At 42.8% G+C, this 16,509-nt stretch overlaps 1 protein-coding gene across 1 annotated transcript in view; it reads right to left on the reverse strand.

The window, feature by feature from the left end:
- ANGEL1 (angel homolog 1) overlaps nucleotides 1–16,509 on the reverse strand; it is a gene marked incomplete in the record, with an annotated part of 1,002,072 nt that overhangs the window by 568,737 nt on the left and 416,826 nt on the right. The window contains 1 exon segment of the mRNA XM_044073897.1: nucleotides 14,554–14,680. Within this exon segment, the coding sequence (XP_043929832.1) occupies nucleotides 14,554–14,680 (127 nt within the window).

Consider the following 16,509-nt stretch of genomic DNA (forward strand, 5'->3'; position numbering starts at 1 on the left):
AACTCAATAATGCTTCAAGAAGGTAGAAACTGCTTGCCATGACAACTCAAGCAAAAAACACTGCATTGCTGGACTAGAAAAAATTTTGAAGTGGTGCTTAAATAATAAGTAAAAGCAAAAAAATGGTAATAAAGTGTACAAAAATCTTTTGCTTTTACTGCTGGCATAAAAGGATTAATAGTAATGAATAGAAATAGTTTACTTTGACCAAAAAAAAAAAGGAGAAGGGCAAAAGGAAGGATTAAAAATAAGCTGAGACTGCCTAAAAGAAAAAGTCAAAGGCTCTACATGATACTAACAAGCATTGCAGATCTATCAGTAGCAAAAGTAATCCATAAAATAAGTTTCTCCATCACAAGTAGGCCAATTCAGCAAGCAGGGTAAAACCACAACGTGGAAAAGAGTAAGTTCTCCAAGGAAGGAAATTGATATTAGATGCTATGCTAAAACAAAATCAATAAAATCTACATATTGGGCCTGCAATTCAGAAACCCTTCTTGCAGAAAGATGGCCACAAAATAATGGAGTCATAATTGCAGCTCTATGAAAAAGCTAACGCGAGAATCAAGGCTCAGAAAACTCAATACTCCAACACATAAAGAAGTTCCTGCATTCTGTAGGAGCTTGACTTGGACTGGGGGTCTTGGCTTTTTGCCCTCTAAGAAATTCTTGAATATCTGATCAGTTTTACAATGGTGTTTCCAAATGGTAATTCTTCTGGCTTCCATAATCACATTCTTAACTGAAGAGAGAAAGTTGATTGAGCCTCTGACTTAACAGTAGAACAGACAAAGCCATTGAGGAAGATGAGAATCCTTACAGAAACAAGGTGATGTCACCCAGTGTAACTGAGGGTTCCCATTTGGGTACCAGTACAAGGGAGAAAGACATCCCTTTCTGACTTCCATAAATCTTTGGGAAAGCTTTTGAGAGGCCACCAGAGAGCCTTTAAATTGGCTTTTGTGAAGGCAGCTGAGTGAAAAGATTTTCCATGAATTTTGAAAACCTCTTTGTGAAAAACTTTGAGACAACTGGTGATTTAAAAAAGTCTTGAGGAAAAAGGCTTTTGTGAGAAGCTTTGTGACAAAATGGAGTTGTGTAGTTTGACAGAGAGAAGCTTTGCTATTAAAATGTCGCTTAGTTTCATGGACAACATTTGTTTGATTAACATCTTGGGCCATGCAGAGGTGGGACCAGACTCCTTTGAAGTTTTGTGACCCTGAAGAAAGAGCAGAATTGCCAGTTAGTTGCTGCTTGAACGCTTGCCTAAGAGTTATGTGCAAGCTGTTGGACTTAGCCATGAAGAATAGTTGTATTTGTCTGATGCACCCATCACACTGTGAAAGGCCCTGCTACATTTGAAAGCTGTGTGACTTGTAGGGATTGTCTGACACATTGGCAAACTGATGTGTTAGATCTGTAGCCTGCAGAAACCTTGCACTTGTTCCCCACTGCAGTTTATATGTTGATCCCCATAAAATCCAGTTTGGGTTCTGACTCGGGTATGGCACTCTCCCTTAGGTCCTGTCACCTGCTTCTGGCTGAGTTGTTTAGAGAGTGACTTTCAACAATGATCCTGGAAGTCTCAAAAATGACAGATTCCAATGACACAAGTGCAACTGCCAACATCTCTTTCCAACATTGCAGCTTAGATACTGTTTGATTCCTCCCAGGAGCTTGTCTTGCATCATTGACACATTAGATGCTACCACAACAGCTTGTCCATGCAGCATCTGTCGGTAGGAAGAGCAGCCTGATGGCGAAGCATGGAAGGAAGGAGTAGGTGACAAGATTGAAGGCATCTAGATTGTCCTTGTTTGTCCAACAAATTAAAGCAATTGTCTTGTCTGTTTCACAAAGTAACTGTGTCCACACATTTTTAGACTAGATTTACCACATATTCTTGCTGCACAGTGTCTCAAGTAGGAAGCTGACATGTTACTTTTGCTTGAGCCACTGGCTGGCATTCGGTCTTCCTTGGCTGAGTCAGAATGACTGAAGAGACGCCACATTGATAGAGTACTGAGGCAGTAACTCCTGTTTGAGCTAGTTACGAGCTGATTTAGGCTAGTAATGGTAGTATGGATAGAAAAGCAAGCAGAAATAAGGTAAAACTAGGCCAAAGGCAATTTAAGTTCTGGGAATACCCTATAGGCATCTTAGCACAGCTGGCACAAAACTTCCTTTGATCTTTTGATGGCCTTAATCTTTCTTTGCAATCTAACATCAAAATCCAAGGTAATAGATTGTCAGCCCTTTTTTGAGGATAGAAGCTATTTAATTGCCAATACCTTTTGGGATTGGATGATCACTTTAATAATAAGTTGCTGGTCCAGAAAGAACTTGAGAATAAATTCCCAGTAAAGCACTAGGGCCCTATTTGAAGAATGGCCCCTATTTGGAGCAACAGAGAATGAATGGAGGGATTTATTTCTGCAATGCCTTTGAAAGAGGCAGGTGCCTTATAATTAGCGTCAACAAGGTGAATCTGGGAATAACCATGGTGAGGTTGAGTGGTAAAAAATTTTGAATTTAGATTAATTGATTGATTCTTGCCAAAAACCTTCCTAAAAAGATAAGATAATCAGCTAAAAGACCTTTCTGAAAGGGAAAAAAGCTAATGGCCCTTGACCCCTGCTGCTGGCTGAAGACTTTTTTCTGGGTCAGGAGGAATGTCTGGCATGCCTTTGAAACCTTGCAACTAGACTGCCCTAGGTTTGTTTCCACCCCTGCCTAGACTGGGAACCCACTGTTCTTAGTCTTAGTAATCCCAATTTTCCTTCTACCAGAGGCCCTATAAGCAGGATATATCCATCCCTTACTGGCCCCTGCCTTGTGAAAGAATATTCTATTCCTGAAAAAACTGAACAGTTTGAATAGACTTAGCCTTGTCCTCCATTTTGTGATAAAACTAGCTAGGTTGCTACAAACAAATACATCAGCTACACGTGCGCTGAAGAAAAGCCTACAAAGAACGCCACCATGGAAATTGCCATCCCTCAAGTGGCAGCTTCCTCGAGGACACCCCAGGCAGCACAAAACCACACTGCAAAGGCCTGCATACACTTTAGCCTTGACACCCATACTAAATCACCCACTGCCAGACTTCACATGACTTCTGTCAGAACATTCTGAAGCTTTATCACTCTGAATGTGTTAATATTGAAGATAATAGAGCTAAAATTCCGCTAAATTCAAGCAGCCATATCATCTAACTTTGACAGTGGCTCTCAATCCGGAGGGAGGCCTATTTTAAGCATCAGGACAAGGATGCCCTTTTTTACCCTGAGACACAGTTAGCGATACCTTAACCCCTGGGAGACCTTTCTTAAAAGATCCGCTTCTGCTTTAGGCTACCTATGGTACCTATCCAACCCTACTGATAATTCAGGCGAGTTATGATGTTCAGGGAACCCTTCCAGCATGAGATAAAGCTAAAGTGGAATTGACATACCCACAATTTCCCCAGGAGGTAAAGCCCTAGGTAAAAAGTAAAGGAAAGGGATAAAATCTTCCTAGAATCAGATCCACCTTGAGGCTTCCATTTAATTTGTTCGGCTCTGCCCTAGGATTCAGAAAGAAATAAATAAAAATGAAAGGCAAGGCTGAGGTACTGATCCTCAGGGAATCATCCATCATCCTCAGAATCAGGATCATACTCACTGCAATCATCTTCACAGACTCAGAAGCAGGAGAGACACAGAGCAAAACCTCAAAGGCTCAGAATTTCCCAGGTTATCCTCTTGGGAGGAGGGAGAGTACTCGAGAACCCTCAATCAAATAATCAAAAGCCTCAAGCAACTCTTATCATAGGACAGCACAAACTCATGGGCACCTCTCCCTGAAAGAAATCTAACCTGGGCCATAGGAGCAAAAGCTGCCTCTTAAAAGCAGAAGAGGGAAAAGAGAAGAGGGGAAACAGAGGGGAGGAGAGCACCACCAGAGCCTTTCAGCCTGGCCTACTTCCTGAAGGACATCACTGACACATAAAGTTCCTACTCCCAGATCCCAAAGAAACTCCTGGAAACTCCTGGCAAACTCCTCTTAAAGAACAGACCGACCGGCGTGACGTCCGTCCGGGCCGGTCCGGCTTCCCCACTCTGCCACTTTGTCCTTTTGTCTTTGGCTGCGAAGGTCCACGGGCGTTTTGCGGCATTTTATAATTTTAAACCAAGCGGGCCCCAAAACTACTAACCTAAAGTCTTAATTTCTCTTCTCTAAAAGTTTATTTAAAATCAATAACGATCTGGCGGCATCGTGCTCAGGCCCTAACAAAGTACACAACAAGTATAAGGTAATGTATGAGTATCCTAATACAAACAACATACAGTACAGTTAATTTCTACATCCGGTTAAATACTGAGGCAGAAAAATACAAAAGGCAAGAAAAGGAAAAAACAGCCCACTTTGATTCGCCTTCTGAAACTCTCGCTGAAACTAGAACGCAAACAAAAACTCACCTTTCATAAAACTGCTTCTGCCACCGGACCATCGGCAAAAAAGATTGAAAAATGGCGAGATATGGGCCCATGCGCATTGACGCGGTACCTGGGCGTCGTCTAATGCGCCCTGACGCCATATCCATTTTGTATGGGGGCCCCGACTGGACAGCGGACTACCCAATAGTTAGGACTGCAGCAATGTGGAATGAAGAACATCCTCTATTTCTAGATGCAAACCCTTTAGTAATTAGATGGGCCACATAGAAGGATTTCCTAACTACTTTGGCAATATGATTGTCAAAGGAGAGATTACTATCTACCTGGGTCCAAAGATCTCTTATTACCTCTTCTGTATTAAGTGGGCTGCCACCTATGTGGTAATTCGTTGGTGTTTTGTTTTTCCCAAACAGGATGACTATGCATTTTTTGGCATTTAGCTTGAGGCCATGACTTTGACACCAGGTGTCCGTCTCAGTAAGGCCCTTTTGGAGGATGTCCGTGTCAGCTGGAGAGTCAATTATGGCTCCCAGTTTGCAGTCATCGGCGAACTTGGTTAGCCATTGTCCTCCTTTGTTTGCCTGTACTTCTGAGAAGTATATACCGAACAGTAGGGGGTCCCAGGACAGAGTCTTGTGGGACACTACCTGTGACTGGTTTAGAGTCAGACCTGGAGCACGCTATTCTTACCGTACGAGTTCTGTCTGTAAGCCAATTGGCAACCCATCTTGTGACGTAGGGGTTTATGTTCAGGCTGGTGAGTTTTTCTGTAATACCAGAGTGGGGAATGGTGTCGAAAGCCTTGGCGAGGTCAAGGTAAGCTGTGTGAACCACCTTTCCCTCATCTATGGCATTTGGTGACTGTCTCGAAAAAGTCAACCAGGTTTAGTAGGCATGATCTGCCCTTAACAAAGCCGAACTGGGTCAGGTCAAGTGTTTGGAGGTTCCCAATGTCTTTGTTAATGAGTTCCATGATGATGCGTTCCATAGCCTTGCAGACCAGGCTAGTCAGGCTTATGGGGCGATAGTTACCAGAGTCAGTTGTGGCCCCTCCTTTGTGGAGAGGAATAACCATTGCTGTGCGCCATTCTATGGGCACGTAGCCTGTGGAGAGGCTGAGGTTGAATAGCGTGTTTAGGTGGGGGGGTTAATTTGTTCTGTTGTTCGTGCAAGACGTAGCCTGGGACACCATCTGGTCCCATTGACGCTGTGTTTTTGGCTTTTGAAAGGGCCGTTTTCACCTGTGCGTCTGTGATTTTTGGGACACTACACTTTTCCGGTATTGTTGTGGGCCCTTTAGGAGGTGAGAGGGGGGTGAAGTCTGCACTGAATCTATCTGCCACGATGTTGGCAATATCAGTAGGTTCAGTATATTTTGTGCTATTTTTTGCACTATTTCAGTGCATATCTGCGAGTTGCCACTTAGATTCTTAACATAGCTAAAGAAAGCTTTGTGGTTATTTTTTGAATTCTTGGCTATTTTTCTTTCGAAGTTAGCCTTGGATGATTTCATGAAGGACCTCAGTTTCTTACTGATACTGATCAGGGATGTCTTTCCTTCTTGGGATTTGCTTTTTTTCTGAACTAGTTTCCTCCTTCTATTGTATAGCCTGTTTATTGCAGGGGTCCACCAAACTGGTTTCCTTCTCTTAGAGGAATGAGTCTTGGTTTTGCTAGGGATGGCACAATCCATGCATCCTTGGAGATGCTCACAGAGTGCATTTGTAAAGGTGTCTGCATCTTGGGCAGCATTATCCTTTAGCGTGGGGGCTGTGAAACTTACCACCTTTGTCTTAAGTAAGGTGAAGTTTGCTTTTAGAAAAGGTTTATACTGTGGTTTCCTTATTTGGGGTGGTGGTGGGGTGTGGACATCCAGAGTGATTAGTTTATGGTCTGATCTAACCAGTGACGGGTTGACCTCCGGTGTGGAACACTTGTCGCCCATGTTGGTGATGACCAGGTCCAATATGTTTTCACCTCTGGTAGGGGAGTTTACCAGCTGATCCACGGCGTTTGAGTTGACGAATTCCAGGAAGCGCCGGGCCTGGGAATTTGTACTCTAGTAGTTTTTCCAGTGAATGGTAGGGTAATTGAAATTGCCCAATATCACGGTGTTTGGTAGGACCTTCATGTTTTCCAGTGTCTCCAGAAAGGTGGAGTGGTGGTCCTGGGTCATGGAGTGTGATCTGCAGCAGGCCACAATTTGCACTGCACTTTTGCCCGATGTTAGTTGCACATGGATGATCTCAGAGGTATCATGTTGCGCCACTAACCTGGAGGTGTAGGTATCCTTGATGAATATGGATACACCCCCTCCTTTGTGTTTCGGTCCGTGTTCTGTGGCCGAAACGTGCGGTATGAGTTGTAGCCTGGTAGTGCTGGGGTGCTCTCTGGAGCTTTGAACCAGGTTTCAGTTACTGAACAGATGTCGACGTTCTCCATACTGAGGAGTGCTTCGAGTGCGTGCATTTTGAGATTTAAACTCATGGCGCTGAGTAGCATAACCCTCAGTTTTTTGTTAATTGTGCTGTTTACGGAGGTGGGTTTGACTTCTGAGCCTTGCCTAAAAAAGGCACTATAGGGGCAGCAAGAGCCTTTGCCAGTATTCGAAAGCCTAGGGTTGACAGGTGCAAGCCATTTCTTGTGAAGCAACGTGGCTTGTCGAGCATGTCGGCCCAGGCTGACAGACACTGGAGCCCCTTTGAATGACACCAGAAGCTTAGCCAATTGTTGAAATTGATCATTTTGTCTTTATACTGAGGTATCATTCCTGGTGAGGGCAGGATGCTACTCAGAGTCAGGGTCATACCAGCCTGGGCTACATGATCAGAGAGCTCTTCCAGGTCTCCTTTCATGTAGTCCAGGGAGGTACATCTCAGGTCATTCACACCAACATGAACAATGACAGAGTCATATTTGTACTTGGTCTGGAGTGACCCGAGTGCTTGTGTTATGTGGTGGATTCTGGCTCCTGACAGGCAGCTAACAGTAACCTTCTGCTTGTCCAGCCTAGTGAGTGGGACATCAGTGTGTCAGATTATAGAGTCACCTATTACTATTGTGTTAGGTATGTTATTTCGCCTTAAGGGCTGTGATTGTGTGGCAAACTGATTTTGTGTTTTATGTGTTGTCTGGTTTGTGACGGGAAGTGCAGGTTGTTTGGGTGTCTGCTTTGGAGGTCTCTGATGCTTTTGCAGGTTTTTATTTAGAGCCTCCGAGTATGATTTTGTGTATTTATGTGTATTTTTTGCCAGTGCTGTTTTAGTAGGTCTGTGTGCGGCTGGAGTTGTGGTGCAAGTGTTAACCTTCTCCTCTTGACTGTCTATTCCAGTCTTGGGTGGAGACAGCTTAGCTTCCAGTTTGGCTGTATAATTGCATCTCTCATATGTTAGTGTTTTGTGGTAGGAGGAGAGGGTTGTCTGTGTACATGAGGCAGTTGTAACATTGCCTCAGCATATCCAGATTCACCAGCTGGACTGGAGAATGCACCTGAAGTTGCCCTTTGGTTATGCCTGAATAGTAGGGTGAGCTGCTTAGTCGCTTGGTTGGTGAGGGGTGAATAAAGAGCCTTGCCCTGCTGGGCGATCAGTGTCAGGGTATATTAGTGCTTGCTATTAGGTCTGAGCAAGTGCTGGGCTGTAAGATGCCTTTTGAGTGCTTAGTTTGAGAGTTAGACTAGTGTCAAGGGAAAAACTGAACAGGAGACTTAGTGAAACCAGGAATAATTTAACCGTAGCTAACCGGCACTGCCCGGTGCGCAAAACCATGCAAACGCATTTTTTATAGTAGGGAAATGAAAGAGATAGAAATTAGCCCAAAATGGCCAATAAACTACTAACTTCTGGCTTGGAACCTCTCCTCCAGGGGCAGATAGGTTGCTCAAAGCTCCCCTCTCTCACAGGTGAACAGAGAAACTTCCTTCTATCCAAGCAAGGTATGGGCAACTCAGAAACTAGTATCACAGCCCTGAATTCAGCACTAGCCTGAAAACTGGACTATACTAGCTTAGAAAGGTGGGAAACAAGAATTTTTTTTGAAAAGATAAGGCAAAAACAGTAAAAAAAATACACTTAAAACAGCTTTAAACGACTACAAACAATCAGAAAAGGCTATTGCACTTTAGTGTGTAGCCTACAACAGTTAAACAAATTATTTAAACAAAAAAACAAATTTTTAAAAGTGCAGGCAGTCAAATAAGTACAATATGTGAAAAAAACAAGCGTTTAAATCTCAATAAACACTGGAAAATCTGCGTTTAGGCAGAAAACAGTTAAGTACAGCAAGAAAGTACAGAAAACCGATACTTAATCACCCCAAAGTCTCTCTCCTAAGCTAGAAAGGGTGTATCAGTTTAAGGCTTTCTAGTGCTACCAGCAGGTTAGTTACAGGAAAGATGGGAAACAAGCGCACATGTGGTCTTTTAAACCAGAAAGTTGAAAGAGACGGACAAACTGTCCAAATGGTCAATAAACTACAATTGCTGGGCCAAGAACCTCTCCTCTCCTCTCGTGGTAGACAGGCTACCTAGTGCTGAACACTCCCACTGATACGGTAGAAGGCTTTCCTCCAACACAGAAAGGCTTGCGGGGCTCAGAAGCTTACCAACAGTCCTGGATACAGCAACTCTGTATCTGGACTAGGCTAGTTATAGGAAAGGTGGGAAACGAGCGCAAGTGCGGCTTTTAAACCAGAATGTTGAAAGAGATGGAAAAAAAACTGCCCAAACGGCCAATAGCTACAATTTCTGGGCCAGGAACCACTCCTCTTGTGGTAGATAGGCTACCTAATGCTTACCACTCCCACTGATAAGCTAGAAGGCTTCCCTCCAACACAGAAAGGCTTGGGGGGCTCAGAAGCTTACAAAGAGTCCTGGAATACAGCAAATCTTTACCTGGACTAGACTAGTTACAGGAAAGGCGGGGAACAAGTACAAACGTATGATCTGCTTCCCTCCTGTTTGTTTATGTATCAGACTACAGTCGTGTTTTTTTGTCTAGATATTAATCCCCCAAAGGGAGCCAAATTCTGGAGCTCCTGCAACACAAGGAGGATTAATCTAATGTCTAGGACATTTATGTGAAGACAAGCTTCTTACTTTGACCATGAACCTTGAACCATTCTCACTTTGTAATGCCCCCCCCCCCCCCCCAAGGGAAGATACTTCTGGTTACTGTTGCTACCAGAGGGGGAACATAAAAGGGTCTTCCAGCTGATACAAACAGTGAAAGAAGTCGCCATTTTAGGAGAGCCCTGCACAACTCGGTTATTCTGATGGGAAAAGACAAGAAATCATGTATTTTAGACCACTGAAACTGGAGAAGCCACTGTAGTATTTTCATATTACAGTCCGTAAAAAAGCCAATAAGAACAAATGCTACTATTAAACCTAAAGCTCTCAACACCAACATTGCTGGTGGATGATCACCCTCCAAAAGAGTCCGAATTGCCAGTTTTAACGATATGATTCTGTCCTGTGGAAGGAAGGAAGATCGGAAGACAATGCATGGTGTTCCCATTAGACTTTGTTGTATTCACCATGGCACCCAAGGAAGAGCAAAGATAAAGGAGATATTCCCTTGCCTGAAGGGATGACTCACTGGAGGCAGCAGCCAGGATTGAGTCGTCCAAGTATGGGGAAAACTTTGAATCCCTGTAATCTCACAGGAACTGCTACTACGGTCATGCATTTGGTGAACGCCATGGAAGCTCTGGTGAGAACAAACAGTACGGCTTTGAACTGAAAGTGACTAGCTCCAACACAGAAGGGTATGAATTCCCTGGACTCCTCCTCTACCCTGATGTGAAGGTAGGTATCCTGGAGATCTAGTCAGCGGATCCATTTGTTCTTCTGAAGACATGGAAGGATGGACTGCACTGTGACCATTCGAAATTTGGGCTTTTCTACATAACACTAAGTGGCTTAGGTACAGAATGGGATTGAGGTCTTCCCTTTTTCTGAACCAAAAAGAAACGCAAGTAAATTTCTGACCCATGCTAGTTTCGTGATACCTCCTGGATGGCTCTTCTTCACAGCAGAGAAAGAGAGATAATCTCTGGAATAGAGGCCTTTTCTTGCTTTGGTGGGATATCGGGCAATGGGAAGTAGGGTGGCAGGGGATGCTCTAAAAATGGAATTTAACAACTTCTGGATATTATCCTTATTACCCATCTGTCTTGTGTGATGGCGAACCACAAGTGAAGAAAGAAGGATACTTGTCCCTTAACTGCCTCCAGAGTGGAGCACCTGGGAAATCCTTCAGGGGCTCTCAGGCAACCTATCTGAGAAGGGCCCCCAGAATCCCTGGTTTTGCAGATCTCCTTGGCCTTGGGCCTGCACCCATGGGAGTCACCACCTCTGCCATGGTCACCTCTGTCTGAAGAGTCATACTGACAGCAAGACTTCTGAAATAAGGGCGTTTGAATCCCTTTTTGGCTCCAGTAAAGAAGTGTGCTAAGATATCTCAAACATGTACCTCTAGAGAGACTTAACATCCTGCTCACTCTTCAGCATTCATTCTTTCACTGTTATACCGAATATGGTGGTACCCTCTCAAAGGCAGCATTAGTAAAAGATGCTTTAAGTTGTCCTCAAAGTCACATAAGCACAGCAAGCATGACATTTCATAGCAATGCCTGGAACACAGCTTCAATGTTAGGTGGGTCAAAAGAGGTTCTTCCCATGATAAGATCAATCTCCTTAAACGAAAGAGCGAACAACGCAGGTGGAATCCCTGAATCAGACTGTGTGGATGGCACTGAGAAGGGGAATGCAACATAGATCTCGAAGGTTGACATCTCAGATGAAACCAGGGGTATCGTCCACCCAATCCCCTCAGCTTTGTCATCAGATCAGACTGAAGCCTGGATGGCTGTGTCTAATCCAAAACCCTAGGAGCCAATCAACACTGGGATCAATGACTCTTGGGCCAGAGAATCCATATGATCAAGTAGATCCAGGGTAAACTGGAGTCAACGGACAAACTGGTGAGGGGAGCCTGTATCAGGGTGAAGAGAACGGATCCAGACTCATAACTTAACCCATCTCGATTGGAGTCTTGAGAAACCTCTACAGCAGGCAATTCAAATCAGTTTCACAGCAGACTTTGTAAGACCTGAAGGTCCATATAGAAAGACCTGTGGAAGGTCGAGTCATTCCCCCCCCCCCCAAATTTCTTGGGTGAGTTCTGAATAGAGACGGGATCTGGAGGTAGAGTACACGTTGTATGAGCCATGTGTTCTTCATGCCTCATAGAGTCTTTAGAGTCAAGATGGGTCCCAAAGACTCAGTGGACATTTCTTCTCATCTGATTCTTTAGCCCTGGAATATTTCTCCAAAATTTTCTGCGACTTAGTAAGCTCTGGATGCAGAGGAAGGCATCTCTTTATAATGGGCTTATTTCTTCCATTAAAACAAAGCTCATGGCCCAAAGAAATAACACACCTCACAAGCCGCAGTAAGATACATCACCTCCAACAAACCACACAACTTGTGGGGGTCTTGCAGGGGAATTTTATACATTTTTTAAAGTTAGCCTTCTGATCCATATTACAAAAACAGCAAAAACAGACACACACACACACACACACACACACACACACACACACACACACACACACACACACACGTGTTTCAATCTCTCTCTCTTTATATATATATATATATATATATGTGTGTGTGTGTGTGTGTCTGTGTGTATATATGTACATATGCATATGTGTGTATGTGTTTATGGGTCTACCTGTAATTATTGAAAACCCACTTCACTGAAGTTCACAATGACACAACATTACCAAAAACATAATTTTCTGAATGTGCACATCACCGGAGGTTTACTCTGGGAAAGGAGTCACTTGGCCATCAGGTAAAAACAAACCCACCCCAGAATGTCAAACCCACCCAAGTGGAGAGCTTTACCCCCCACACCACCCTAACTAAACGTACCAACTCTGAGTTTGCACTATAGTGGAGAAAAGGGCAAATTTCCCCATGGTGGCAAAGTGTCTCCTTTTCCAGAGTAAAACTCCAGTGATGTGCATTTTTAGAAAATTAAGTTTTCATCAATGTCGTCTCAACGTTGTGAACTTCGGTGAAGTAGGCTTTCAATAAGTACAGGTAGAGCCACATACACACACACACATCCGAAAAGATATAGATCTATAACTAAGAATTAAACATATAGCGACCTATACTACTAACATACACTACATTAAATTAAAAGGAAAAGCAAGAAACAAAATGGCACAGGGCCGCAGAGGAAAGGCTGAAAGAAATGCAAAATTTCTAACAAACTGGAAGAGAAACCCATGTAAGAAAAGCTACAGTAATACTATAATGACAGTATGATAGTCGTAGGACTAAAAAATTGACAGTTGCCAACAATTAATTCTCACAAATAAGAGGCAGAGCACTTATCTGCCAGATCAGCACTCTTTCTCCAAAAAGAGGCAAACAAAATCTGGGTTAGTCAGGGAGAAGCAGAGCATCATGGGAAAAAATTTGGAAAGACTCAAGGCTGCAGCACTAAACTGGTCAGACTGGCTCCAGGCTGGGGCTCAAGGATCCGTAGGTTGGATCTAATGGACTGAATGAAAAGGATCCTTGTTTAAACCTCAGACTAAGGTCTACAAAGTTTATGACCAGCAAAAAGCATTAATTAATCCAGTTAAAAGGAAAACAGTCCACCTTGTTTACTATCAACAAAGAAAACTCTGCAACAGAAAGTAATGCAAACATATATGTATAAGGAAGGATATTACGGCTCCCGGTGTAACGTACCTTACTTGTTATTTAACTCGCTCACTCCAATGGAGCTCAGGGAGACCTGTGGTGGTGGTGCTGCGGTAGCGTGGTCACCTCACATTAAGACGCTGTCCGGTTCGATTCTCAGCTAGAGCGTCTTCTGCGTGGAGACATGCGTGAATGGGCGTACCTTCGTTGAAGGTTGTGCGTCAGGCCTGGCAAGCTGGAACGTAAAAATCAACTGCCAATCATTAGCGGACCGGAGTTCCGCTGTGGCGACCCCTGACCGGGAAAAGCCGAAAGACACAAACAAACTCCAATGGAGCTCAGGAAGTTTGCACTGCAACTTCCAATGGGCACAGCCTAAGCTGACAGAATCAAATTATGTCCTCACATTTTAAACAAATGTTCATATCTCTGGAACCATAGTAGATATAAAAAAGTATAAATGGCAAACTCTTCAGCACAAACTATTTTATAGTGGTACTATTCCTTATGTTCTAGGTCTTAAACCAAATTTTATAAGTCACAGTAAACACAGTAACTATTACATTTGCAATATTTTGTAAACAACTTACAATATCTCAGATACCACTCACACATACTGTTAAGCAGCATTTTATTCATCTGGCTGAGAGTTTTCATATGAGACTAAGGAGTTCTGTCTGTGTTACTTGGTTGTTGAGATAGTTGAAAAAATGTGAAAATTATACCTATATAAATTAATATCATAAAACAACAGTTAATATCTATTTCTCTGCACTACACAGAGGTAAAATACTAATGTAGTTGAGTTTGCCATTGTGTAAACTTTAAGATGAAATCTTTTAAAACGTAAATAGCATGGTTTTGGAATTATTGATACAAATATGAACAAGCAATATATGACGCCTTGAGGCATCAGTAGGAGTTAACCGCAGATGCACCTGGAGGCATCACTTGGATGTAAACTATATTTGAGAACCCACATAAAGCTTGTGAAAATAAGAGCTATGTTTGCAAGACACTGTCCAACAGGCTGACTGCGATACCACACGATACTGGGTAGACTGCGTCCTAGTTACAGGAAGAATTAATCTGCAAACTGTGGGATAATGGTATGGGATCACAATGGTTGTTCATAATTAAGAGATCTGCAACCGTTTACAATTACTCCTTGGAAAACTGACTTTATGCAACTAAAACAGGTTTACTGTTTTACCAGTCAAAGTCTATTCAAAAATTCTTTGAAAGTATCTGAAAGAAAGCATATCTTTATTTCGTAATTATCCTATAAATGATGTAGGACATGTGTATATTTAAACATTAACTCCAACTTCAGCCACACTTAAAAAAAAATAATAAAACAAAACAAAAATTCAACTGGTACCTAACCTGTTTTCTTTTTTTGGCAAAGAGCAGTAAACTGGCAACTACCAGTTATCCCAAGAAAATTCGGCAACAAAGGGACCTCTAATCTTCGCTGAAAGGGCTCATGGGAGAAATCCTCTTGGCCTGATACCTACAGTAGATGTAAAAAGAAAAATACATTGGCATAAAAGCAAATAAAAAAATGATGGATATCAACAGAACATTCTAGCTATATGAATGTGTCATGTAATTGGAAAGTCTTAGTTTAATAATTTAACTGAATGATGACTTAAACAGTTAATTGATTTGTCTGTGACTTTTTGTATAAAATTACTTATAAAATTACACAGCAAAATAATGGGTATAGTTCCCCATACTAAAGGGGTGGCGTAAGCCACAAAACTATGGGCTAGGCTTAGCTTGTAAATGCCCCTCGGGTAGCTGAAGTATGAAACCTATGAACCTATGAACCTAAAAGGTGTGGTTAAGTATTGAGTTTTGTATTCCATTGAAGGCAGTATCTGCCGAGGCGCTATAATTTATTAAATTCTCTTGCGAACACTGGACTGTCGTATTTATTTTCTACAGTACTTGGATCGTGGTGTTCATTCCATCTATATTGCCGGATGCTTTCAGGAAACAAGTACAATACACAAGGGTGATCCAATTAGGATTTGAACAACAGCTGCATTTTTTTCATCTTACAATATCCAATCTGTCCACTTCAACTTCCAGGACAAAATCTCCAGCTCCTCCTCTTGGGTGGCATCATGAGAAAATACCTTTTGAGACTGTAGATTCAAATGCATGAAACGACCTCTTCTACCATCCAACTGTACTCCAGAAAACTTACCCAGTATGTGATTAGGGCCGGGAAAACTAAAAGCAGAAATCTATGTATTACCCTTAATGATTTCTGAATAATGGCCCCTCCAAGGTCAACTGGTAGTAGGGAATAAATGGACCAAATGGCCAAGGATGGGCTGAGCAAAAGACAGGGGCAAAGACTTCAAAAAAGAGGAGGCAGATGGAACATCTGAAAGGGAGAAAAGATACTGGCTAAAGAGAAGAGAGGAAGGGTATGGTATAGTCATACGGTTTCTTGATATGAATTCCTTTAGTTACTTCTCCAGAACAACTGCCTCCCACACAGGAAAGTTGAGGGACACATACCCTCGGCATGCCATCAGAGTAGGGAAGTTGGGTAAGCCCTCATGGATTCGGATAACAGTTACAAGATAGTGGCTGGTGAAACCCTTAATAGTGTTGATCACCTTTGCCTTTAGGGTACTGCCTATTCTGAAAGCCATCTTGTCTGCACTTGCCTATACCACAATGCTGCCCAAAGTCTTGCTGCTGGCGACGCTTCTTAAACCGCAAGTTCCTATCACTCACTGCAATATGGAAGAAGTGTCCTGCCTTCTTTGCCATTCTTATGCAACCTGGCTTTCAACTTGGGATGAACAACTCTTTCAATAAAGGAACTTGGAATGGATGCTTTGAAGTTTTCAGGAAGTTATAATGACTGAAATAGGCATGCCTACAAAAGGTAAGGCTGAAACAAAGTACAGTTGTGTAAACTTACCATAAATGTAGATGTTCGAGTGTATTCACTGTTGCAGTCATCACATTTGCAAGTAGCCCTCAGCCGGCCTGAATACTAGAGTCTTGAGATTTCTGCGTCGGATGCTGTCGCTTCTTCCATGACGTCAGGTCGTCAGGGGTATAAAACATGCAGCTGACACCATTACATCAGATTTTCTTGCCCTAGATGTCAGGTGCCCCCAAAATAGGAAGCAATTACATGGCATGGAACACCCCCAGCAAAAAGCAAATACACATGACCTAAAGTATGCCAAACAAAAAAGATAGATAAAAGTAAAGAGAAGTCAGGGGGCTGGAGGGAGGGTAACCAGGACTGCAACAGTGAATGCACCCGAACATCTACATTTATGGTAAGTGTACACAACTGTACTATGC

Source organism: Protopterus annectens, chromosome 6.part0, assembly GCF_019279795.1.
Source record: "Protopterus annectens isolate FY-2018-M chromosome 6.part0, PAN1.0, whole genome shotgun sequence".
Lineage (NCBI taxonomy): Eukaryota > Metazoa > Chordata > Ceratodontiformes > Protopteridae > Protopterus > Protopterus annectens.